This window comes from Phocoena phocoena, chromosome 5 (genome assembly GCF_963924675.1).
Source record: "Phocoena phocoena chromosome 5, mPhoPho1.1, whole genome shotgun sequence".
NCBI lineage: Eukaryota > Metazoa > Chordata > Mammalia > Artiodactyla > Phocoenidae > Phocoena > Phocoena phocoena.
Window position 1 is genome coordinate 7446320 of NC_089223.1, and position 27569 is coordinate 7473888.

A 27569-nucleotide genomic window follows, 5' to 3' on the forward strand; every position below is an offset into this window, starting at 1 on the left:
TAAAAGATCCATCAGATAGCAGACTGGTTTTCAAAACTATCATCTTTTCCTCTCCAGTGATGGTGAACCATGATTATGTGGGATGCTGTTTTAATAAGGGAAAGTGGAATTGATCATGGTTATGGATTCGTTGTCTCCCCAGCCTTTAGTCCTGGAGTAAAAATCAAGAGTCGCCACGTATGAAGTGTGCCCATTCTGTGCCAGGTGTAGCCACCATACGAAAGATAGGTATTACAGATGCTCGAGGCCTCACAGCTAGCAAGGAAATGACGGAGCAGGACTGGAGCAGGGTCCAGTCTCTCTGACAACAAAACCCACCCTTGACACTCTACCCTGTTCACAGAGTTGCCAAACTGTTGGTCACACAAACATCCCAGGAAGGAGGCAGGCAGCCTCTGAGCTGAGAGTTTTTCAAAAATGGTGCCTTTGCTTTCAGTTTGCAGAAGGCGCTTTGTTGGATGGGCTCTACTGGAAGATGCAACCCAGCAACAGGACTGAAGGCGACGACCGAAGCTTCATCTACTACGAGAACCTCCTCTTAGGGGTACCACGTATACGGCAACTCAGAGTCAGAAATGGATCCTGTTCCATCCCCCTGGACTTGAGAGATGAGATTAAAGAGTGCTATGATGTCTACTCTGTCAGCAGTGAAGACAGGGCTCCATTCGGTCCGAGAAATGGAACCGCGTAAGTGTCTGTGGCTCGGGGCCCTGGGCTGTCACGGACATTCATTCATTCGTTCTCTAAGCCCTTCACCAAGGAGAAGATGCCTTCAATGCTTGTACTTAAGGCCGTGGCCAAACTTTGGCTTCTCAAGTTTTCTGTACTTTTTACCCCCTTTCAGCTTCTGCATACTTATTTTTCAGAAGGCAAAATTGCTGACCATATCCCCACAGGAAGGAAGCTGCCTTCACCTTCAGAGGTTTCTTTTAAGGTGCCTGGATCCTACTTTTATAAATCCAGTAACATGGTTCACTAGGTTGTTACTAGGAAGGTTTTTGGTACAGAAATTCTTTTGTATTAGCTCTTAGAAATAAGTTTGTGTTCACACTACAATTACTTAAATTGAGGCAGTTCTTCTGTCTGGTTTAAAGCCTGTCCTTCCCAAATGTGTGTTTTCGATTTTGAGTACGTGTCTGCATTGTGTGTATTCGCAGGGATTTTGGGTGCTCTTTGTCAACATACTTAAAACATCCTGTGTATTAAGGGAGGACAGTCCTTATTTCTAGAATTATTACAAAAAGTGAGAAGAGTTCTCAGGTTGTCCCAAGGTGGACATCTTGGGGCACGGGCCCTGGGTGAGTCACTGTGGATAGAATTGTCTTCTAAGTTTCACTAAACTAATTCTTTCAGTTCATCTAGATCCCTTTCTTGAGAACTGAGACACCAGAATCCAGATTAGTTAATACGCAATGAGGACAAACACCTTTTCCATAACCAGATTCTTCGTCTGTCGTCCAGTACACACCCTCTTTCGTACCTGGACCCATAAGGAACAAACTTACTAAACATCCGAAGATTTAGAGTAAAAAGACTGAATCTCAAGAGGCATGTTTTCCAGGCTGTGATAGTGATTTTGCTCACTAATGCTCCTTTTTCCAGTTCCTGCAAAGCATAAGTTTGCACTTGAACTATGGTACCTTGTCTAATATTTTATCTCATCTCATGCCATTGGGAAGAGAGATTCATGCAGCCTCTATTCCATGCTAGATGCTATCTGAGAAGTGAATTCATGCATTATCTCTACTTTTCACAGAACAACTCTGAAATAGGTATCAGCTCCATTTTATAGATGAAAAAACATCACCGCTAGTAAATGGGACCAGCTTGACTCCAAAACCCATGTTTCTTTTATGACGCCACATTGCTTCTTCCATATTAGTTATGTTGCTAGAGTGGCTGCCTGCTGCCCTCAGTTCCCTGTCAGAATTCAAGCTTCTTGAGGGCAGGGACTCTGTTTTGTTCACTGCTGTATTTCCAAAGCTTTGAACAGTGCCTAGAACATCCAAGACGCTTATAAGTGATTTTCACTACAGGGTAGGCTACTGAAGGGATCCTTCTTGTGTGTATTTAAACCATCCCAGGTCCTGCCAGAGTCTGATAGAAGGTGAGTGTGTATGCTACCTGTATGTCCCACCAGCTCCGATAATTCAATATGCCCCAAACTGAACTCATCACTTGTTATCATTTATTATTTATTTATTTGTTTGTTTGTTTATTTTTGGCCATGCCATTTGGCATGCGGGATCTTAGTTTCCCCAACCAGGGATCGAACCCGTGCCCCCTGCATTGGGAGCGCAGAGTCTTAGCCACGGGACCCCCAGGGAAGTCCCGGAACTCATCACTTTCCTGTCGAATCTGTCCTTCCTCCTGTTCATGGCACCACCATCTTTGCATTACCCAAAAAGGGACTGGAGTCTTTTTTCAGAAGTCCCCTCTCCCTTGCCCCAGCTTCCAAATCAGTGCCAGGCTCTGTTGACAGTCACCTCCGTGGCCCTGTCTCAGCCCTCCCTTGTCCTTCCCACCTCACTGCTCTAGTTCAGGCCTCATTGGTTCTTGCAAGGACAGTTGACTCAGCTGTGTCGGGGGGTCCCTGAGACCAGCCTCACGGAGTTTAGCGATTCTCTGGAAGGGCTCCCAGGATTCAGCATATATTCATGGCTGAGCTTTACTACAGTGAAAGGAAATACGCAAAAGCAGCGGAAGGGACAGGCTCATGGGGCAAAGTCTGGAGGGAACCAGGTGCCAGGTTGTAAAGGTCCTCTCCCAGTGGAGCCACACAAGACATGCGTCTTCCTCCAGTAACGAGTTGTGACAGCATGTAGGAAGCATTGTCTGTCTGAGAAGCTCAGCAGAGACTTGGTGCCTCCCATGTGTTTCTGGGTGCTGGTTACATAGGCAGGCTCTGCCCGGCACATCCCCAAATCTCAGACTCCCAGAAGGGAAGCAGGCGTGGGCGTAAGCCACCTTGTTTGTACAGAAGCCTAGGCACTGTGAGCCTCTCCTTCTGGTCAGAGGAAGTTTTATATCAGTGTAGGGAGCCGTTTATCACTGAAATTCCAGATGCCAACCGAGTCCAACCTGGATGCTTTAAGGAAAGGCGGTCTCGGACCCGCTGTGTTAACTCTTTTCCACGCAATCGTCCTCTCTCTTTCCTCACCACCCCAGGTAACCCCGTTCTGTGCCTCCCAGAGACCTTCCCTTCGGTGACCCCTTCACGCCTGCCCCCTCACCATCTGACCAGAGTCCACCTTTCAGCCTTCTCTCCTTCATCATACGGGCGCCAAACCGAACTACTGGCGGATGCCTTGTACTTCTCCGGCCCCGCCTGGCTCAGGCTTAAAAACACTCTCCCCATCCACCTGCCTAAGTCTGAATCCTGCTTACCTTTCACAGCCTAGGTTCAACGTGGCTTCTTCCAAAGCCTTCTCTGGTTCACCTTTCCCATCATCGCTGAACCTCCAAAGAAGGCTAGCTTCCCTCTGCTTGGCCCAAGCAATTTTTCTGATTCTTTTTTGGTTCTTATCACCTACCTTGTATTTTCGGTGTTTAATTACAACTTTTCTCTCCGCACTTATTATAAATTTGGGAGAGAAAGGATCTTAGTTCATCTTTCTATCCTCATTAATACCAAAGACGCGTCTGGTTCCTGAGAGCCCTGTAAACGTTTGTGGATTAAACTCCCAAATGTCATGTGGAGTCGTATTTAGTTGAGCTGCTGACGGTGGCATTTGATGAACTCATACCTCTTTTGGCTGCAATTCTTGGGGGGCCTAGGGTCAGCTAGTCCCTAAGTAAGTCACCCTGAAAGGCAACCATATAAACTGAGGGCTAACAGCACAGGCCTCTGAAGGCAGACCGTCCTGGGGTGGGTCCCTGACTCTACCTTCAAAAGATCTGAGACTCAGTTGACCTCACTAAGCCTCAGGGCCCTTATTCCTAAAATGGGCATAATAGCTACATGAGGATGATGTAAGAAAACACAAAGCGCCATGGCAAGCACACCACCCAGCTCGATGAGACTCACAGTTATTTGTTACTGTACTCTGTCTTCGTAATTGCCCCAGGTGTTCCACTGATTTTCACCTGTTCGTTTTGTCTTTGAATTAGTTGGATCTACACAAGTGAAAAAGACTTGAATGGGAGCAGCCACTGGGGAATGATTGCAACTTACAGCGGAGCTGGTTATTACCTGGATCTGTCAAGAACAAGAGAGGAAACAGCCGCTCAGATTGCTAACCTCAAGAAAAATGTCTGGCTGGACCGGGGAACCCGGGCAACTTTTATTGACTTCTCAGTGTACAATGGCAACATTAATCTGTTCTGTGTGATCAGGTGTGTATAAAGGGCACTCGTGCCTCCCACTTCTGTGTGTCTGTATATACGTCCTAGTCTGGAGTTAGACCAGAAAATCATTGCCTGCAGTTGGCTAAATGAGAGTTTCAAGGATCAGAGCTGACAGCAAGGAGGGGTGAAAACCAAAAAGCTTACTGGGATAGGGATTCTTGGAGGAAGGGAGTTAGGATCCGGGGATATTATGAGTCAGGAAGAACCTCAAGTCTGGTCCAGGTTCATCCCAAGGCTGGAACCGTCCCAGATAAAGCACCGCGTTTTGCTGACATCAGTCCTTTCCCGTCACGAGGATGATCACTGCTCCATGCTCTGCTACCAAGGCCCCCAGGCATCGTATCTTGACTCATTTCCCTGAGTTTCCCGTTCTCCGATGATGCGCACGCGATTAGAACACGAGCACAGTCGTCAGGGGCTACGCCTGTGCTCAGTAGGGTGCCCCGGTACCTGCTTACGCTCAAGAATTACCAAAGGCACATAAAGTTCCTTCTGCAGACTCTGTGATGTTTGTCATCATGACCATTCTGGTGACAGTGAGGAAACTGACAGAGATCCCACCGGCTTGTCTGGGACCTCTTGTTCATTCATTCATTCAGCAAACATTTGTTGGGCACTTAATATGTGCCAGGCACTGTTCAAGGCTCTTGGGATGCATCAGTGGACAGAATAAAGATCTCTGCCCTTGTAGAGCTCACATTCAACCAGGAGGAGATATTAGGTGATAAACAATAAGCAAAGGAAACAAATTAATTAGATAGCATGTTAGAAGGTAATATGTGCTATAAAACACGTAGAACAAGGCAAGGGGGATCCAGGATTCACCCGCTTTAATCCTCCTGGTGAATATGGCAGCAACATCCAGACGCTGCTGACATGAATTACTTGCACACGTATTTACCCACCAAATAAGAAGGCTGCATTCTCATAATAGCCTTATTCTGTGATTATTTTTGAGGCTAAACTCAGCTGTGCTTTACATAGCCAGTTGGACTTTCCCAGTCTTTATATCTAATAACTTTTGCAGAAAACAATATCACATTAAGTCAAGTAGTAGTTATGACTAGAAATGAATGAAAATCTATTGCAATTATTGTTGGACTTCTGCTGACGATTCCAGTGAGCACGGAAAGAGGATACACGCAGGCAGGCAACTCTGACTGACGTTTAAGGAAATATCTATTTATAGAAGGTATAAATGAGTATGTCTCCCACTCCCCCCCCATACTTTAAGAGTGAATATTGTCAAGGCGGTTGCTTCATTTCTCTACATTGTTGCCTCAATTTCTGGAGGGGTTGACGATGCAGGACCAGAACAGGCAGAGAGAGATGACTCAGCACACAGAGGCTGCTTCCTGCCCTTGTAGAGGCGGCCATAAGGCTCTGTCTCAGTAGTGCCCTCCTGAGTTTCTGGTTCTCACCCCTACGCTCCAGCGTATTGAATAGGAAGAAAACAGGAGGTTGACAGTGCCAGGGAAGGAAGACGTTTCACACATCTTTGACCAGTTCTCAGTTGCTATAGTCCTTGCCTATACTTGATTATTGCTCACGCTTGAGCCCTAGATTCTTAGGTTCTAGGAGTGGCCACCTGTCCTGTCCATCCTGTAACGGGAGAGATGGTTACACCTGATCGCTGACTGGAGATCTTTTAAAAGCCTTCAAGTTAAGGATCTAGAGAGTCTGTTTCTAGTGTGAAGGGAAATTGTACCATTAAGTGAATCGTTTCACCTTCTCAGTGTGACACCTACAATGGGGAATTTGGCAAGAAGCATCTTCACTTCAGTTATTAGAAAGCACTAAAGATCAGCGCCATCACTGTGAACGTAAAAGCATATGTCAGTGTTACAGACAGTCAGACGTTTACTGGGCACCAATCCACTATAAGGCTCTGAGAAGTTCCGATAGCAAAATGGTCCCTGTAGGCAAATTATTTGATGCTGGTTAGGTGTCACCAAATGCACGAATGAGAAACTCATTCCCTGTCTTTATATGTATATGAAAGAGACATCCTGCTTCTCAACCAGGCCATACATGTCTTGATTGATGACATATATTTCTTATGTTCTTTATTACCCAGTTGAAGGACTTGCATTTAATCACAGTCCTATAAAGTCTTGTTTGTTGATTAACTTCTACATTTAAAAATAAGTGTATAGCATTTTGAGTGGTCTCAATACCAGAAGCGTAAATGGGAGACGGAGGACGAATAATCTCTTTGGTCTGGGACGCCTTGGGAAGGCTTGTTCTTTTTGTAACACAAAATTCTACAAAGATGGAGTTACCGGCTGTGATAAAAACATTTTGCCACTAGTTTGGAGTGACTTGTGGTCTCAGTTTTATTTAGAGCAGGGACAGAATAGACGATGTTTTTTCCCGGCTGCATCCATGTGTTGTTGTCACTGTTGACGTTGTTAGTTGTGTTAACTGTTCTTATTGCAACGCAGGTTATTGGTCGAATTCCCAGCAACAGGCGGTGTGATTCCATCTTGGCAGTTTCAGCCTGTAAAGCTGATCCGATATGTCACGACTTTCGATTTCTTCCTGGCAGCCTGTGAGATTATCTTTTGTTTCTTTATCCTTTACTATGTGGTGGAAGAGATACTGGAAATTCGCATTCACAAGCTGCACTATTTCAGGAGTTTCTGGAATTGTCTGGATGTTGTGATCATTGTGGTAGGTTTGAGAACAACACCAAATCCCCTACCCTGTTATACAAATGTGTTAGAGTCTTCGCTCCCCTCAGTGCTGTGCGTCTTGACCTTCCTGAAGGAGAATCTAAAGGTTCTCCTCTATAACATCAACATCACTGTTACTAACTTTCTCACGTTGCATGAGTGACCCTTCTGCGTATGGAAGTGGAGAGGCATTTACAATAAGCTCTCACTTGGCCACACTAATAACAAGAATGGGTTAGTAATTCGTATTTGGCTTTGGCATGCCATACGAGATGCGGGGAGAAAGCAATTTTGTGTATTCTGCTTTGGCTAATGATATTTTTCTTCGACTACAGCAAAAATCAGTTTATATCTTTCTGCACGTGTGTAAAGTTACAGCATAAAGAAACATCCCGGAAATTTTGGAGGTGGCAGAGAAAACCCCCTTGCAGTTTCAAATGTCCTGCAGATAGTCCACAGTGTACAAAATGTAAATGATGGTTATCAGCGTTTTCTGTAGGAGGTGCAGGAAACCATAAGGCAGAGTTATGATTGAGTTAAGACTGTGACCCCTTGTGGAGCCCTTGCCTGCCCGTGACTCTGTTACAAATTCCAACACTTGTTCAAGACGGTTTCTCTTCAGCATCATCTTAATTACTTCCTTCCAGAGGCCTTACTGTAAGATGTATTTTTGCAAGCTTTTCTCCCTTCAGCAATAACACATAATCTTCTGCTAGTCTCTTACACATTAGAGCATATAACAACATGCTTAATGGTTACGTGCTTAAAAGTCCATCCTTTCCACTGTGCAGCGACAGAGCTGCCCCTCTGAAATCTTAGTCAGTGATGCGTTATCCTGTTAGCATTCTCTCTTCTATTATCCTGCTTCTTAACCAGTATTGTTCCTCCCCAGCCAAAAGTTCGTTTGGCTTTGTGAAGCATTTACATCAAGTCATTATCAAATCATCACTAGAGTGAGTTGGTAATATATAGAAAGTATGTTACTTAATGTATTTTAACATGCTATTAAATATAGAAAAAATGTTATTCATATGTAAGTAAAAGGAGACTTAAGACATAAACAAGCTGTATGTGTGTATTGCGTGGCAATAACGGTATTAATAGGTGCAGTAATAACAATAATTGCTAACATTTCAGAAGCTGTCTGTGCTAGGCACAGTTCCTTGTGCTTTTCCTCTACGGCGGTTCATTTAGTCCTCACGATAACCCTCTTAGCCACTCTGCCACCGCCCTCACGCCACATACATGTGTACTTCAGAAATAACTTTTACATAAAATACACGTTCCTGTAGAATACAGCATGGAACCCACCTGATCCTGATGCAGTTAGAAGTGCACCCCTTCTTTCACGATGGCTGTGTAACATCACAGAATTCCTGTAGCTAAACTCTTGATTCCCAAATTCTCAACATATTAATAATGAACAGAATTACAGAAGAATTTCCGTACTTAAGGAGGCAGGAAAGGCGATGATATGGGAGATAATTTTTCAAAATATTTCTGTACCGCACGATGGCAGACTGCAGTTCATATACACTGAAAATCATTCTGGAAAACAATTATTATTTGGAGCCCTAAGGATGCAAACTCTGCTTTTTTAGTTTCCATGGATACGTTTATGTTTCTGTCATTGAGAATAATGGTAAAAAAGTGGGTGTGGTATTATGCTAATTAATGTTTTCTTTTTTTTTTTAACCAAATACCTTCAATGTGAGCAAAGGGCTAGTCAGCGGCATTCGACTTTTTGATTATGTACACATATCAATGAAATGCCACACCCTAGTGTGTTTTTATTTATAAAGTGTGTGTGTGTGTGTAGTGGTGTAATAAGTACATCTGTAAAAACATACACAGCATAGAATTTGAAGTATTTGGATAAAAATAAAGACAAGTAGAATTCTAGCACTTTCACATCACCTGCCTAGAAGTTTTAATGTTTCTATCTCACACCCCAGTGAATTGCCTCGTGCCCACCTTGGAGACCGCGGGAAAAATAGCTGATGACGTCATGGAAAGTGAGGCTAGTCTCTTGGCTCTGCAGCTGCAGACTTTTGCAAGTGCTTCTCAGCGCCGACAAGACAACAGCTCAGGCGTGTGCTTCCATGAGAACAGGGAGCGGCTACTGGAAGCCTACTTCTCCTCTGAAACCGTCTCTGACCCTTTAGAAATAGAAATAGGGCACGCTTTCCGTGAAGCTTATGCCAGAGAAAGAAAGTTCTTTCGTAGATAAGAGATGAGAATCTCAAAGAAAACTCAGAGCCACGTAACGACCCAAATGCCCACCAAACCTCTTTCCTCTCTTCTTCTCTCTCATTCTCTATTTTGAAGGAAGAGGCTCAGGACATTTAGTGTATTTCTATGGCATTGTATAAATGACCACGTATTCCATATTTTTATTCCATATTTTTATTCCATTTGCCCTGGGCAGAGCAAAAACAAAGGGTACCTAGTGAGAGTCGGTAAAGGGTTATTTTTAGATTCAGTCAGTCAGCCCTTTTTTCTCAGTGAAGTCCATGCAGAAAAACACTTATTAGGGTATTCCAGAGAGCTCAAGGGAAGTATTCCTACCACCAGTGCAAAAATACTAGACTAAGTCTGGGAACCCTTCACAGGGCAGACGAGGAAGGTGGTGAGGTTGGCTTTTGCAGCCGAGGCTGGCAGACAGGCAGGCCCTGACTCTGATAATCACCAGACAGGCATCTCAAGAAGGGCTGATGCGGTGGTCCTTGGCCATCATCCGCGAGAAGAGAGAGATGGACCGCAGAGGTCACGGCACCTGCCGTAGCCCGCACGCCGTGGATTCGGGGTCCATGTGGGGGCCCGGTGGTTATGGCTGACCCCTAGCACTTTACACACATACACGTTAATCCAGTGGTGATGGGTGCAAGGCGGGCCCAGCGTTCCCCTCGGATTTTTATAGGCCAGAACCAAAGCAGATGTGAAGAGTTGTATGGTCATGAGTTAAAGGACAGAAGGAAGCAAGTGGGGAACCCTTGGCTCTCATGTACCCACTGCAAGCCTTGTCGAGCCCTCTGTGCCCTTCGTTCCCGCCATCTAAGACCAAGCTCATTCTTCCCTGTCACGGGCGCTCCTTTGAGCATGTCTTGTTTCACCCTTCCCCTGTGTGGTGTGATGCCAGCTTCTTAGAAGGTTTTTGTACTCTTCGTCTCTGAGTGTTTATCTGCTCTTGAACCAGAGTATAAGCTTCTCGAGGACGAGGTTTGTACTTTCCACTTGTATTTGTTCCTCTTGAGCCTTCGCACGGTGCTGTGTACACAGATATCCACCATGTGTTTGTTGAATAAAGGAAAGAATAGATGGCTGGAAGATGAAAAAAAAGAAACCCCGCAAATAAAAACAGAGAGCGAGACGAGGCCTGGGAAAGCACAAGGCTGGAAAGTGATTTACATGAAGGTGGCGGAATAAAACAGAAGGCGTTCCTGTTTGGGTTTCCTTTTGTAATAAAGTGACGTCTCCCGGGTGTGTGCACGCGCGTGTGCAGGCACATGCGTGCACACGTGTGCTCACTGTGTTTCTATTCCTAACCAAGGAAGTGCGAGCGATATATTCTTTTACTTTTTTACACTTTCCCTCCGTGTGAGTGACTTAATTTATGCATGCCGTTGGGTGAGTAGAATGGTGAGCCCTAGAATTAATACATTTGTGAAGGAAGATAAACTAGTCATTTTAAGGTAAGTGATATATTTCTAGAACACTGCAATAATATCTAAATCTTTTGTCTTCCAGCTGTCAGTGGTAGCTGCAGGAATTAACATACACAGAACATCGAATGTGGAGGTGCTCCTCCAGTTTCTAGAAGATCAAAATGCTTTCCCCAACTTTGAGAATCTGGCATACTGGCAAATACAGTTCAACAACATAGCTGCTGTCATAGTATTTTTTGTCTGGATTAAGGTAATTTATAAATTTCAGGTTCAGATCTTTAATATCGTTTTCATCTTTTTATTAACGTGAGTCACACAAAATGTTGAAGGACTTGAATTGGTTTCTGTGGCCGAGTGTAAGCAGCCAGCCCCACGTTTACAAGTGAAGTCAGCTAGCAATACTCACGTGACGGTACATCTCACTGTCTGCCTGCTACCTGCACTCTTGGAAGACCTGTCTTTGGAGGTTTCATTTAACAAATGCGTTAAGAGACCTTTGTGTGTCACCTGGGCCTGGGGTCCCCTGGCTGTGCTAACCCAGAGACAGGTTCAAGTTTCACCGTAAGTGGGGTGAACCAGGTGAAGGAAAAGGAACTAAGAGAAAGGAGGGGAAGGGTGGGGAAAGGAAAGGGAGAGATCCTGCACTGGCAATGTTCTCCAGAAGGATTGCCTCCTTTCCGGGTGGAGGCCGGAGAAGCTTTACCTAGAATTGAGATTGGGACAGACAGGTCCTCCGAGTAGTACCTTCACGACTCATTTCCTTCTTCTCCCAAGGCACCGTGTGCCTTTCCTCGTGTGTGAAAGCTCAGGTCACTTCATATACGATGAGCCTCAATTCTGGAGATTGAGGAAATGTCATTGTTTTTGAGGGCAGCTGCCAACCTGTCACCACTTAAGTTCTATGATTGTGCCATCCAGATAGTAGCTGTCAGCCACCAGTAACTATTTCGATTTTAATTTAAATTAATTAAAATGACATGCAATTAAACACTCAGTTCCTCAGTCACTCTGGCCGCATTTTCAGTGTTCAGTGTCTATATGTGGCTAGTGGCCACTGTATTAGATAGCGGAAATACAGAGCATTTCCATCATCAGAGAAAATTCTGTTGAAGAGCCCCGTTCTAGAAGGTACTTTCCAAACAGTCACTTATTTTCCCGAATTGTTATTCACATCTGGAAGGCCTGAGATTTATCAGAGGGCGCTTAGACCTCGTCCTGTATCTCTCGTGCTGTTTATTCAGTTATATGTTCGTTCAAGAGAAACCATCACTAACGTACCGTACCTTTATCACAAAACAGAACAATAATCAAGATCTCCTAGAAATACTACTAGGAATTGTGTCAAGTAATGTGATTACAACAGCCGTCAGAAACATTTTGTTGTGCCAGATGTGCTTTATAAGAGGTCTTTAAGTACAATTCTAGAGATTTCCTTTCAGTGTGTGCCTCAGGGTGTTCGTCTCGTTTAGTGCTTCGCCTGTAAACATCTTGCCCCCAAGACCTTGTGAACCATTAGGTTCTTTAAGGCAGAGATTGGAGCTCAGCTTCTAACGGATCTGCCCACTTCCTTCCGCCGAGACTCCTAGCTAGAGCCGTGCAGTGTGTCCTGCCCTCTGGGCTCGAGCTGCCGAACCTGGGCAGTATCCTCTGTGCCTCGTCTACAGAAATGCGCCGTGTGGCTGTGCAGTCAGATAGAGCCCGGTTCAGATCCTCACTCCAAGCCCTGGCCAATGCCTGGCACAAACTTCATGCACGATAAGTGACTGTTAATATACAATAAGTATTTTCTGGAGGTTTTTTTAACTAGTGTCTTCTTTTTAAAGACGTTTTTTCTTTTTTGGATGTGGACCAATTTTAAAGTCTTTGTTGAATTTGTTACAATATTGCTTCTGTTTTATGTTTTGTTTTTTTTGGCCGCCAGGCATGTGGGATCTTAGCTCCCCGACCAGGGATCGAACCCACACCCCCTGTATGGGAAGGTGAAGTCTTAACCCCTGGACCGCCAGGGAAGTCCCTTAACTAGTGTTTTTTTATGTTAACTCTTTTTGTTTTTATTGAAGTACAGTTAATTCGCAACGTTGTGTTAGTTTCAGGTGTACAGCAAAGTGATTCCGTTACATACCTATGTACGTACATACATTCTTTTTCAGATTCTTTTCCATTATAGGTTATTACAAGATGTTGAGTATAGTTCCCTGTGCTACACAGTAGCTCCTTGTCATTTATCTAGCTAGTTTTCATTTGTGGGGTTTTTTCCTCCTTTGTTTTATTCTTTCCAGGAGAAAAATATCAATGGTCATTTTAATTATAATTAAACTTGTTTTCACTATAAATGAGAAAATATAAGTGGCTGGATTTGAAAAAAAGCAAGTCATTTTTGTCCTCTCTTTCTTTCTGTTGTAAAATATACATAACAGAATTTTCCATTTTAACTGCTTTTAAGTGAACAACTCAGTGGCATTAAGTACCTTCACAGTGCTGTCAGTGTTGTACAACCATCACCACTGTGCGCGTCCAGAACTTTTTCATCGTCCCAGCTGCAACGTTTTTATCCATTCAACACTGACTCTCCGTTTCCCCCTCCCTCCAGCTCCTGGTAACTTCTGTTCTCCTCTGTCTCTGTGAATTTCCCTACTCTAGGTACCTCACGTAAGTGGAATCATGCAATACTTGTCTTTTCGTGTCTGGCTTATTTCACTTAGCACAGTGCTTTCAAGTTTCATTCGTGTTGTAGCAAATCAAAATTTCCTTCCTTCATAGGGCTGAATAATGACCCATCACACGTATATACCGCAGTTTGTTTACTCATTCATCCTCGTGTCTCATCTCCCCTCTCTTTTACAGCTCTTCAAATTCATCAACTTTAACAGGACCATGAGTCAGCTCTCCACAACCATGTCTCGGTGTGCCAAAGACCTCTTTGGCTTTGCAATTATGTTCTTCATTATTTTCTTAGCATACGCTCAGTTGGCATACCTTGTCTTTGGCACTCAGGTTGATGACTTCAGTACTTTCCAAGAGTGTATGTAAGTATGAAATTAAGAAGAAAAATTTCATCATAGACAGTGCTGCCTTCTCGAGGTTAAATAAACCTTCACGGTGGCTATTTAACTACCAAGTACTTAAAAGTAGTTGTTTAAAATGAGAATTAGGGCTTCCCTGGTGGCGCAGTGGTTGAGAGTCCGCCTGCCGATGCAGGGGACACGGGTTCGTGCCCCGGTCCGGGAGGATCCCACATGCCGCGGAGCGGCTGGACCCGTGCGCCATGGCCGCTGAGCCTGCCCGTCCGGAGCCTGTGCTCCGCAACGGGAGAGGCCACAACAGTGAGAGGCCCACGTACTGCAAAAAAACAAAACAAAATAAAAAAACAACAACAAAAAAGAATTAATTCTCTTTCCCAGAAACATTGACCCATCAATGCAAAGATGACAATACCTTCTGAAACATTAATGTTTAAGACAGAGCCCGAAAGTAGTAAGATATAGAAGAACAGCTATAGTAAACCAACTCTGTTCCAAAGACTGAGGTCTTAGCACCACATGCAGATGGTAGCATTTAAGAGACCTTTGCCTATACTTTTATTCCTATTAAATAATGTTGCCATAAACTTCAAACTTCAGCCTATTTTCTAAGAAGAAAAGGGTATTTCTAATATTCCAGGAGAAGCTCAAACCAATACAGGAATTTTCAGTCTTTTTCCAAAGTTCTCGAATAGGATATGAAAAACCATTTCAGACTTCCATGTCACTTAGAAAGGAGTTAGTTAGGAAATAAGATGATCGTGATAATAGGAGTTAATGGGGCTTTGTGCATGAGGAACCCTGATTCATGTTGCTGTCTGATGAAAGTCAGGAATGGAAACAACTGTACTGATAAAGACCCAGCATCTGGCAACGTGCAGCAATTCTCAACCCCACTCTAGGTGCATTGAAATAGTGCATCTTCGTACATGTACAATTTTGACTATCCTTCAAAAATCTTTTTTTCTTACGAGATTTTAAATTTAGACTCAGGGTGACCATTGTGAAGGTTTAGGGTTACCATATTTTACCCAGATTACGTCTTACTTTCTTCGAGCCTATTGCTTTATAAGCCATCTAATAATATATTTTCTTTTTACCAAATGGAAATAACATAGTTAGCACGAAAGCATATTCTTTTGATTTTAGAAGGCTCTAGTGGCTCATATGAGTAACGAGTTTTCCGAAGGGGTTGACACGTTTCTGTTATTTGGCAGCTTTCCACGCTGATTAAAAAACAAAAGGTCCAAAAGTATGAAATCATCTTTTAAGAAATGTTATGTCAGAAGAATGCCGGACGTTCTTTGTTTTCGTACTGTGGTGTTGTGCTTTGTTTTGTTTTTGTAGCTTCACTCAATTCCGTATCATTTTGGGTGACGTCAACTTCGCAGAGATGGAGGAAGCTAATCGAGTTTTGGGACCAATTTATTTCACTACGTTTGTGTTCTTTATGTTCTTCATCCTTTTGGTATGTACACTTGTTGTTTGTACCGAGGTGCTTTACACTTCATGTATCACCATCATAAATCATCATCTCTTCTTTTCTCTCGCACTTTATTCCCTATCAGTTTTTTAAAGACTCAGGAAGTAGTAAAAAACGTGGGTATCAGGAAACATATTTTATTTTACTTCTCATTCACTCACAGTTTTAAGTCTTCACCAAGTATTTTTTCCAGGATCTTTCATTTATATATGTACTCAGTGCAAAAAAAAGAAGTAGATCAAGTGCAAATGTATAGTTTCCTAAACTAGTGCTTTGCCCTTTAAGAAGTAGAATACGCTTACATGCTTTTTTTTAACACGAGTGTCAGCACTTTTGTGGTTACTCGCTTGAGTGACTTTTCATTTCTCTCCTTCTTCTTTTCTTTTTTAAAAATAGAAACTGACAAAGCCAGCCAGATGCAGGGTGTCAGGAGTAACATTTGAGTGAATTATTGCGTCTCAAGATCAAGATAGGTTGTTTTAACTTACTCATATTTAATATATCTAGAGACTGCCTACAAAAAGTATTCAAATTTTAATTTAAAACTAAATCTCACAATGAATGGAAATGGCTTTAAGTATTATTTTCACAAATAATCCTTTTATTCTTTTGATTTGGTACAGATGCATATTTTTAACATTTTGGCCTTAAATTAATTAAGATTTTTTAAAAGGCACTTTTTTCTTCATGTTAACATTTATACATTTGTTTGTCCACTCCACTAAGAAAGTATTAAACTAAGTGAGCTTAACCTAGGCATGGGTATTTTTCATTTAAACACTAACACTTAAGATTTTCCTTAAGAAAATAAAATCTTAACCATTTGAAGAAAAAAAACATTGTTTCCATTTTTAATGGATTTTCTAAAGATCCTTTGTATAAAGTTCATTAATTCAGTTGTAAGAGCTCCAGAGTTCGTCCAGGTATTTAGTGCTTAAGTATATGTATTTACTGATTGAGAATTAGATGTACTTTAATGGTACTCAAAGAATCAGGAATAGCATGAAAATCCATTTATATCTTGCTATATGCATGTATCATTATTAGTTTTAGGGCTTCCCTGGTGGCGCAGTGGTTGAGAGTCCGCCTGCCGATGCAGGGGACGCGGGTTCGTGCCCCGGTCCGGGAAGGTCCCACATGCTGCAGAGCGGCTGGGCTCGTGAGCCATGGCCACTGAGCCTGCGCGTCCAGAGCCTGTGCTCCGCAACGGGAGAGGCCACAACAGTGAGAGGCCCGCTTACCGCAAAAAAAAAAAAAAAAAAAAAAGTTTCTCTTTCCTGTTATATATTAAAGAAAAAAAAAGAGGGAAGAGTAAGCCTTTGTTACTCTCTAACATTGGTAGTACTTTGAATTCTGGAGCAGCTGAATCCCTGAATGTCTACTAAGAGAATAAAAATCTCAGGCCACCTAAGTGTTCTTTGTACGTCAGTCTGCCAAGTGAGGGACGTGATGGTGGCAATTGGAAATGCTCCAGTGTGGGCTTGTTTGAATATTGTCCTCTAGTAGGCAGTGCACCTACGTTATTCAGTTATTTTATCAGATCAATCACTAGAACGTGAAAAGCTCTTAGTTTTTGTGTTTATACTGAAATATTTATTTGTACCACTGAACAAAAAGGAACTGTTCTCCCTGTACCCTCCAGAGAGAGAGGAAGCTACTGTCAATACGGATTTTTTTTTTTTTTTAATGGCAAGCCAAGTGCGGGGCTGGCCACTGTTCTGAGATGACTGCGGGTGTTAACGTATTGCCGCCACTTAAAAAGCCACAGTGGCATGCGGAGGCTCAGCTGAGTCAGGAGGCAAAAGCCCTGCCATCAACAGGGAAAGACCTCCTGTTGCAAAGTCCATCCCACAATTAAGTGAAGCTTGTGAGACAGGATGGAGACGAGGTGAACTTCCTCTCCCCACACCTTCGAGAGCCGTTCTCAGTCACTTTCCATTTTTTGAAATCTCTTCAGAGGACACACACTTTAATCCATTTCAACTAAGACACTTGCAGGCATTAGCTAACCATCATTTGGAAACAGAAATGGAACATTAGATGCCTGTGTTGGATGGGCGAAGGTGGGACATGGTCCACTGACTGCAACTGTCCACCCTTAGAATCAAGCATTAAGCCAGGAACTTACGTGTGTTTTATATTCTGTTCTCATTTCTGCTACAGAATCTTAAACGGCATTCCTCCTTAATTCTTAGAGATTTAGTAGCTCATTAAAATACTAGAGCTCTCATTTGTTCATTCATCAGTCATTCAATAAATATTTACTGAGCCACTATATTCCAGGCAATGTGCTGGGTACTGGGGATGCAAGTGGTAAGGAAAATAGATACCAACCCTCCCCTCATGAAGATTCCACAGACTTGTGGGGAGAACAGACGTAGTACACAACTGTACAGTCACAAACCATAGTTACATGCTAAAAAGGAAAAACAATGGAAGGGCATGTTAAAGAAGGGCCTGATCCGTAGGTGTGATGCTTTGAGAAACCCGTTGGAAATAGGTGTTAGAAATATAACCCATTATAGTGGGGAAGGGACAAGTCAGGAAAATGAACTAACCACCACTGAATAATAATAATAGCTATAAATTATGTAGCACTTGCCATCCATTAGGCCCTGTCCTAAGCACTTTACGTAGATGAACTCATTAATCCTTACAACAAATCTGTAGGGGACGTACTACTATTTCTCCCATTTTATAAATGTAAAAACAAACAAATTTTCAAATTAGGAGTAGCAGCGCCAAGACAGAAACCCAAGTTTGCTCGACTCCAAAGTCTGTCTTTAGCATTAAGCTTTTCTTGACTCTCTTTCTACTAGGCCTACCATGTTTCTGTTTGCAGAGGTCTTTTTATCTCCTTAAAATGTGTTCTGGAATCTCAACTATTATAACAATATTTGGAATAAGCGTAGAATTCCACTTGTCTGTATTGACTGTTGAAATTTGAGGAGCTCTTTAGAGTTCTACACCTCTAATAATTTATGTCAGATGAAAAAATGTAGAGAACATAGATAATCAAAAATAATGAAATAATCCCACCATTCATAGGTAAATACATTAATATTTTGTTCTATTTCATTATTGTCTCTTTTTGCAAAATATATCAATGTATGGTTTTGTAAGTAAGAATATATATTGCATTTTCCCTTGCCATGACAATGGAAAAACTAATTTTCCCAAAGAATTTGGTAGCAAACTATTAATTGATGACTTCGTAAAATACCTAAATTGTTAAAAAAAAAAAAAAAGACATGTCAAATTTTAGATTGATGTTAACAAAATATATCTAGGTTTCTTCTTTAATCTCTACCTTCCTTTGATTTACAAACAGAATATGTTTTTGGCCATCATCAATGATACTTACTCTGAAGTTAAATCTGATTTGGCCCAGCAGAAAGCTGAAATGGAACTCTCGGATCTTGTCAGAAAGGTATGACAAGCCCTAATTCTCAGAATCGTTTTATTTTCTATATAAAACGAACATTGTTTCAGCCAGATTGCCAAATCAACATTGATCCATTGACACCACTTAAAGAGTAGATTGCTATGTTCCAGGAATAATTTAAATGTTCTCTATGCCGGAGATAGAGATGGATATAATGCTAGCTTGAACTTAAATTCTGGGAATCCTTTAGTGCCCTAGAATTAAATTCTCAATAATCTCTTTTGCCTCTTAAGAGCTGAGCTCCTGGGTTCATCCCCTATTTATTTTGGTATCTCCTCTAGTCGGCTCTCACTTTCAGATCCAGAGTTCAGAATAAACGGGAAGGGAAGATTATATAAAGACATTTTCCCTTCGTCTATCTTAATTACGATTAAAAAAAAAAAAAAAAAGGGAAAGACGTTTTAGAGGCAAATATTCTGTTGTTCACTCTTTACCCTGACCTTCCAGGGAAGTGTTAAAATAGTCAAAGGAAAAAGTCCTTGGATCAAGGCCGCGACCTAAGGGCCTGAGAACTTTCACTTACGCACCTTCTCAGGAAGTGTTTACTTGTTAATGGAAGGGCGGGGCAGGAAAGCTGGGCAGCTTTGTTCTTCTTAATGTGACTTCTATGCTTGATTTAAAATATAAAACTTAAACAACAACAAGTAACTGCATCTGAAGTACACAGCTTGTTCCCTGTCACCATTCAGCGAACGCACAGTGGCTCCTTAAGCATAATATTTTTCCGTTTGGTTCAAACCACAGGACAATGTTGTCTGTGAGAGAACTTCCGCTGTGTAAAACAAAGTCCCTTGGACAGGACCTAACGTTTGTGTTACCCTGAACTTTGCATAATAGTCGATTACATGCTAGCAAATCCCCGGGGTAACACAAGCAGTCCTCACTTTGTACTTCGGTTCTGACGTGCACGGTATCAGTGATTTCAGTTAAGTAATTCGAGCCTCTCAACGTAGTTCAAATTTCAGTTGTTACAGTATATTAGCTGTGAGTAATAGCACGAAGGACGAACTTCACTAATAACGTCCCTTCTTTCAAAGTCAAGGATGGTCACTGAGCATCTGCTATTCAGTTTACGTACAAAACTTGTAGTTGTGCCCTTATCTCCCAGCGATAAACCATGTGACATTTTACAAAGATGCATAACTAAAATAGAGAATAGGCCAGCAAAGAAGAAAGTATAGGAAAGAAACAAGGAGTGATAACACTGGAAGTGAAATTAAAAACAAACGTAATGGATTTACAGAAGAAATACGTAGCTGGCCAGGGGAGCGTTCACACTGCCACCATTCGAGAGCTAGACGGCAGCCAGAAGAACTCAGTGAAGGCAAATTTATCAGCATAAATGAGGAAAGTGACTGTGATGAGTAGGATAAAGGTGTCTCAGAGGAAATCACACTGGCAACAAACTTCACATTAAAGGAGCTCTTGGAGATATTTCACAACTTTGAAAGTGCAAGGGATAAAATGTTGGAAGCTGATACAGGTTAAGAAAGGATTATGATAACTCATCAAGACGTAGAAAAGATGCTCACTCTATATTGTAAGTTACACAACAACAAGAAGAATGCAAGCACTGTTCACACTGCTCTGGATAAGTTTTTTAACAAACAAGTAAAACTTTAATTTTCGATGTTTCTACTGATTAAAATGTCAACGTACTAAAATATTCATTTTACTATTTTTTAAATTTCCGTAAAATTTATAACCAACACCAAGGGAGTTTTTAACGTTTTAACATTTTGACAGAAGTTTTAAAGGTTACAGAACAATCATAATTTTTCCTATTGATCGTTTGCATCGCTTCACACGTTGCACGGTGGTTTGCACAGCCCCGTGCTGCCGTGCATAGCAAGGTCTGCCTGCCATGTATGCGTGAAAGATCCTCGTCTCCATGTCACCGAAATTTTTTTTTTTTTAACATCTTTATTGGGGTGTAATTGCTTTACAATGGTGTGTTAGTTTCTGCTTTATAACAAAGTGAATCAGTTATACATATACATATGTTCCCATATGTCTTCCCTCTTGCATCTCCCTCCCTCCCACCCTCCCTATCCCACCCCTCCAGGCTGTCACAAAGCACCGAGCCGATATCCCTGTGCCGTGCGGCTGCTTCCCACTAGCTATCTACCTTACTACGTTTGTTAGTGAGTCACCAAAATTTTTTCACACACGTGACATATGTAAGGAAATTACCAGTTTCTTAAGAACAGTTTCTTAAGAACTGTTGCACATTCCTACATATTCTGAGACAGACAGCTGTGGAACACAGTGATTTTCATTCCTCTAACCTAAACGTGAATACAAACCAAAAGGCCCCTAGCTCTTGATTTATGGAAAGACCCTCACTCTTCCCATATAACTCTCCCACAAGAGCTTCACAGACAACTCGGGATGCATCCATCATTCATCCAACACATACTTGTTTTGTGGCCCACTTACATCAGGCACTGTTCTTGCCACTGGGTTTACAGTAGTTACCACTGTAATTGGAAGGCAGAGCAAATGCAAAAGGAGGATAAACTAAATCAAGTCTTTTCTTTCCAACAGGGCTACCATAAAGCCTTGGTCAAACTAAAACTGAAGAAAAATACCGTGGATGACATTTCAGAGAGTCTGCGGCAGGGGGGAGGCAAGTTAAACTTTGATGAACTTCGACAAGATCTCAAAGGGTAAGAATCACAATTTCTGTGGCCCTGGGAAAGTCCTTGTGTAAAGGTAAATCCTTGGTGATAGGCTGACGCAAGTGCTCATGAAGACACTTCTTTTTCAGAGGTGGGTGTCTTTCTGGAATGTATTGTAAGAGGAGGACTGGCCCTGACTCAGCAGTTTCTCCTTTCCTCCTGCATGTGGATGTCTCTGTGTTTGGGCTGGACCATGTACATGAATGAGTTCATCTGTAACCTCTCACTAATTTCAGGAAGGGCCATACTGATGCAGAGATTGAGGCAATATTCACAAAGTACGACCAGGATGGAGACCAAGAACTGACAGAACGTGAGCACCAGCAGATGAGAGACGACCTGGAAAAAGAGAGGGTGGGTCTAGTTTAGGAGCACATGATTGATTCTTTACCTACCATGTTTCAAACACCTTACTAAGTAGTGGATTACTGAGAGCGTGTGTGTGTGTCTTCTCTGTTTCCTTCTTCCTCTCTCTCTCTCTCTCTCAGTTGATGTAGTAGTACCCTGCTTACTCCAAAAAGGATGGGAGTTTGGGGGAGAGTGGATGCGTGTGTATGTGTGGCTGAGTCCCTTTGCTGTGCACCTGAAACTGTCACGACATCGTTAATCGGCTACACTCCAAGAGAAAATAAAAGTTAAAATATATATATATTAAAATGCAATGTTAGCATAAATGTAAAAAAATAGAAGAGTGAAGCAAAACAAAACTGAGATATAAAACTGAATGTGAATGAAACTAAAAAAAAACGCATTCCACAAAAATACATATGCTTAATAAGATTGAGCAACAAATTTAGCCCTAAGCTTTCTAGTAAAGCCACTTGAGGGGAAACCTGAGTGGTTATATACTTCACAGTGTCCGTGAGAATGGGAAAAAAAGATTTCTCAGGAGAGATACAATTAATTAGTTGTTCTTTAAATTATCATTTATAATAAAATAAAACTAACAGCTGCCTTCCATTTGAATACTTACAATGAAACTGTTAAAAATAAACTTACATGAGCTTTTATAATCAGAAAACATAATTTAAAGCTTTAACTTTAAAAATAGATGGTTAAGGGCTTCCCTGGTGGCATAGTGGTTAAGAATCCGCCTGCCAGTGCACGGGACTCGGGTTCGAGCCCTGGTCCAGGAAGATCCCACATGCCACAGAGTAACTAAGCCCATGCACCACAACTACTGAGCCCGCGTGCCACAACTACTGAAGCCTGCGCACCTAGAGCCCGTGCTCCACAACAAGAGAAGCCACCACAGTGAGAAGCCTGGGCACCACAAGGGAGAGTAGCCCCTGCTTGCTGCAGCTAGAGATAGCCCCACGCCCAGCAACAAAGACCCAATGCAACCAAAAATAAATAAATAAAACTAAATACATTTATTAAATAAATGAATAAATGGTTAAACAAACAAACAAAAAATCATGGTAATTGAGGTACAGAAAATACAAATTAATGTCACACAAAAAAGTTAGTTTCCTATGAGTAGACAGTACAGAACAGTGGTTTCCAAATGCTGCTCCACCGAACAGTGCCAATAGGTGAAAAACTTCAGTCATAGTGAAATATGAACAAGAAGACAATGAGTAATATTTTCACGTGGCTGTATTTAATACAGTTCTTATTCTAAGATTGTATCCTTCCTTCCTTTGTAGCTATTACCTATGTTAACTTTTATGAAAAGATAATATATTTCTTCATTTACTTTTTTCTCTGCTTTGCTCTGTTTTTACTGTTCTTTCTTGTCCAAACAAAAAGTTAGCAGCTTCTTGCTGGTCATTAAAATCTGTTTTGAAAATTTGCCAATCTAAAATTGAAAAGTGTGAGAATCACAGTCTGGTGTTAACCTCACAGAAATCCTGGGTAAATGGCACACACCCATTTCCCATTTGCCCATGCCCTCAGTGAAGCTTCTGTGGAGTCTGGGGGTTCCTGCTCATCACTCAGTGATACCATGTTCTCCAGGAGGACCTGGACTTGGATCACAGCTCTTTACCACGCCCCATGAGCAGCCGAAGTTTCCCTCGAAGCCTGGATGACTCTGAGGAGGATGATGATGAAGACAGTGGGCATAGCTCCAGAAGGAGGGGAAGCATCTCCAGTGGGGTTTCTTACGAAGAGTTTCAAGTGTAAGTATAAAGGAATTGGCAGAATTTGAGTTGACAGGAATCAAAATGACACTCAGTAGTTCTTCCCACCTCTCTCAATTTGTCTTTTCCATTACTAATCATCAGTTCTTTTTTATAACTTTTATTGGTGTTTTTTCTTTTTATAAAAGTAATATGTTCATTATAGGAAAATTAGCAAATAAAGAAAAACAAAAGAAAATATTAAAATCTCTCATATTCTCAGCAACCAAAAATGTCAGTTAACATTGTGGTGTTTTTGTCTCCATTTACATGTGTTTATTCTTTTATGTTTTTATGGCCTAGCATATGGTATATCCTGGAGAATGTTCCATGTGCGTTTGAGGTATGTTCTGTTGTTGAGTGGAATATTCTATAGATGTTTTTTTAGGTCTACTTGGTTTTTAGTGTTATTCAGTTCTTTTATTTCCTTGTTGTTCTGCCTAGTTTTATCCACTTTTTGAAAGTGGGGTATTAAATTCCCCAACTCTTATTATTAAATTATCGACTTCATTTCTGTGAGGTTTTACTTTGTATATTTTGAATTCTCTTGTTAGGTGCATACGTGTTTATAATTGGTGTATCTTCCTAACTGATTGACCCTATTGTCATTATAAAATGTCCAACTTTATCTCTAGTAAATTTTTTTGTTTTGAAGTCTTTTTTATCTGACATTACTATAGCAACTCCAACTTTCTTATGGTTGCTTTTTGCATGATATATCTTTTTCCATCCTTTTACTTTCAACCTGTTTGTATCTTGGAATCTAAAGTGTGTCTCCTTTACACAGCATATAGCTGGATCTGGTCTTTTTATCCAATCTGACAATCTCTGCCTTTTAATTAGAATGTTTACTCCATTTATATTTAATGTTATTATTGCTATAATTGGATTTAGTTTTGCCATTTTATTTTTTGTTTTCTATAGGTCTTTTTTGTTCCTCTTTTCCTTCTTTGCTGCTTTCTTTTACATAAAGTAAATATTTTCTGGTGTAACATTTTAATTCCTTTAATGATTTTTTTCACAATATTTTTTAGTTATTTTCTTAGTGGCTGCTCTAGGACTTAACATATACAAATCAACTTATCAGAATCTACTTCATATTTATACTGTTAATTAATCCAGTGAGATATAGAAATATCATTTCTATATAACTATCAACTCCGCTCCCTTTTTGTGCCATTATTATACACATTTACCTATGTGTATTACAAACCCAACATTACATTCTTATAATTATCACTTTATATAATGTTATATCTTTTAAAGGAGCTGAGACAAGAAACAAGAGATAAGTACATAGAGTTTGTTGTATTAACCTTCTTACTTACCATTCCTGGTTCTCTTCGTTCGTTCCTGTGGATTCAAGTTACTATCTGATATCATTTCTGTATTCCAATGCAACTTTGCTCTTACCTACCTCATTTGTCCTGTTATTATCAAATATACTATTACATTTTTATATGTTATAGACCCAATAATATAAGTATGCACATATTGTCTTCTACAATTGCTTTTTAAATCAGTTAAGAGAAAAAAGAAGAAATATGCATTTATACTATCCTTTATAGTTAAATAATTACCATTACCAGTGCTCTCTGGTTTTTTATGTGGATTCTAATGACTATCTGGAATCACTTGCTTTTGGCCTGAAGAGCTTCCTTTAGTATCTTTTCTAAGGCAGGCCTGCTAGCATGAATTCTCTCACTTTTTCTTTATCTGGGATATTTTTATTTCACCTTCATTACCTTCTAGCCCCCACTGTCTCTAACAAGAAGACAGATGTTAGTCTTACTGAGGTTCCCTTGTATGTGACGAGTCATTTTTCTCTTGCTGCTTTCAAGATTTTTTTCTTCGCCTTTGTCTTTCAGTATTTTTCCTATATATCTGAGTGTAGATCTCTTTGCATTTATCCTACTTGGAGTTTATTAAACTTCTTGGATGCATAATATGTTCATCAGATATAGGAAGTTTTCAACCACTGTGTCTTCAAATGTTTTTCTGCTCCTTTCTCTCCCTCCTTTTCTTCTGGGACTCCCATTATGTGTAGTTGGGGTCTTAATGATATCCCATGTTTCTCTTAGGCTCTGTTCATTTTTCTTCATCCTTTTTTCTCTCCGTTCTTTCTTTAGATTGCATAGTTTCTGCCCATCTATCTTCAAGTTTGCTGGGTTTTCTTCTGCTGCCTCATATGTAGTCTTGAGACCCTCTAGTGAATTTTTCACTTCATGTCTTACTCTTTTCACTCCAGCATTTCTGTCTGGTTCTTTCTAACAGTCTCTCTCCCTTTATTGATATTCTGTACCTGATGAGGCAGGACCATCATACTGCCCTTTATTTTCCTTTACGCGTGATTTCATTTCGTTCTTTGAATATATTTAGAACAGCTACCTTGACTTGTCTACTGAGTCCGTCTGTATCTGGGCCTTCTCAAAGGAAGTTTCTATTGCCCGCTTTTTTTTTTCCTGTGTATGGGTCACATTTTCCTCTTTCTTTGTGTCTCGTAATTTTTTTTTTTTTTTGAAACCTGGAGACGTTAAATAATATCGTATATATGTATAAATTCCCCTTCCCCCCGGAGCTTGTTTTTGTTGTCATTTGTGTGTTTGTTTTTTAGTGAAGTCTGTTTCCCCCGCATTGTGAAGCTGCTGATGTCACTTCTCAGAGGTCACACCCTGACCATGCACACCGTCATCCTGGGAAGACAGAGGTTTTAGCAGGGCTTGCATTGTCTTCTCCCTTTTCCTCTTCTCTCTGTTAAGCCTTCTGCCTCTGTTGATATTACGTCTGCCCCTTCAGTTCTGCTAATTGTTGGCTGATCGGCCTATTGTTTCCAATAATGTCTTGGGATACAGATTTCTTCACAGTGTGATGCAGTGAGATTCAGGTCCCTTTGCAGGGGTAGGTTTTGAAGCCGGTCTTTAGCTGTCTTCTTGGCTGTCTCTGTCCCTGGCTCTTTCTGGTACACTTGCGGGTAAACAGTTTAACTTGATGGCCTCGTGAAGTGACCGGCCTCCTCTTAACTGCTTACCACTGCGGTCTCCCATTTTCGAGAACATTCTTAGGCTTGATTTTACCCACAGTTTGTTCCAAGTTAAAGCAAGTTCACTTGGGGAAGCTTTGGAGCTCTGTCCTATGGCCTGATTCTCCCCCTAGGCAAAACTTCTGTGCCACTGCTCCAGAACTAGCGGCTGGCCCATCTCTCTCACAGTGACACCCCTGCTTCATGAATAAGGCGCTGGGCTGGGATGGCAGCCTTTGGCGTTCTCAGCTCACCTCTCCCAGCATGGAAAATCCGCCCTACCGTTGGAAGCTGAGTGGGAGAAAAGAGCCTTCTGCCTCTCATCCACTCTTGCCTGGATTAGAGCCTCTGCATCGTGGACTTGGAGGTGGAGGCATAGGGATGAGAAGTGCTGGCAGCCTGCCGCTCCCTGGGAGATAGTGTAGCCCCCCACTAGGAGCTGACGGGATAGGAGTGGGTGTTCTTTGCCGCACCCACCCCCAGTGGAGCTCTGTCACACTGACCTAGGGAGCAAGAGAGAGGGCAGATTGTGGCTCCAGTATCACTCACTCGTATTCTTACTGAAATTTAGTGGATTTTCTTTTTCTTTTTTAAACATCTTTATTGGAGTATAATTGCTTTACAGTATTGTGTTAGTTTCTGCTGTATAACAGAGTGAATCAGCTGTACGTATACATATATCCCCATATCCCCTCCCTCTTGCGTCTCCCTCCCACCCTCCCTGTCCCACCCCTCTAGGTGGTCACAAAGCACCGAGCAGATCCCCTGTGCTGTGCAGCTGCTTTAGTGGATTTTCTTAAATAAAAGCTTCTTCGTTTGTTGTATGCCCTTAAGAAAATTTCCAGAAATTAAAAAAAAAAAGAATAATTCTCACAAGTTATGGTTGTTTCGATGGGGAGAGGGCCTCCAGGGCTCTCATGCCACCATTCCAGAAGTTTTGTCTCCTATTAAATGTCTTTAAAGTATTTATATAGCATTTTGTTTATTCAAAATAATAGGATCGTAAGTGAGCATACTATTTTCTAACTTCTTTATTTACATTATAGCTGACATCCTTCTATTTCATCATTAGAATGTGAACATCGTTCTGTTGCATTAAATATTGTCACAG

The 27569-nt window shown here is 41.4% G+C and overlaps 1 protein-coding gene across 1 annotated transcript in view; it reads left to right on the top strand.

Moving 5' to 3' along the window:
- The window catches only part of PKD2 (polycystin 2, transient receptor potential cation channel), a 49055-nt gene that overhangs the window by 18212 nt on the left and 3274 nt on the right, over window positions 1-27569 (top strand). Inside the window, exons 4-13 of the mRNA XM_065877606.1 lie at window positions 437-687; window positions 4111-4335; window positions 6792-7020; window positions 10770-10937; window positions 13532-13713; window positions 15055-15175; window positions 18522-18620; window positions 21183-21304; window positions 21553-21670; window positions 23276-23439. Of these exons, the coding sequence (XP_065733678.1) occupies window positions 437-687; window positions 4111-4335; window positions 6792-7020; window positions 10770-10937; window positions 13532-13713; window positions 15055-15175; window positions 18522-18620; window positions 21183-21304; window positions 21553-21670; window positions 23276-23439 (1679 nt within the window). The remainder of the gene's footprint in view (window positions 1-436; window positions 688-4110; window positions 4336-6791; window positions 7021-10769; window positions 10938-13531; window positions 13714-15054; window positions 15176-18521; window positions 18621-21182; window positions 21305-21552; window positions 21671-23275; window positions 23440-27569) is intronic.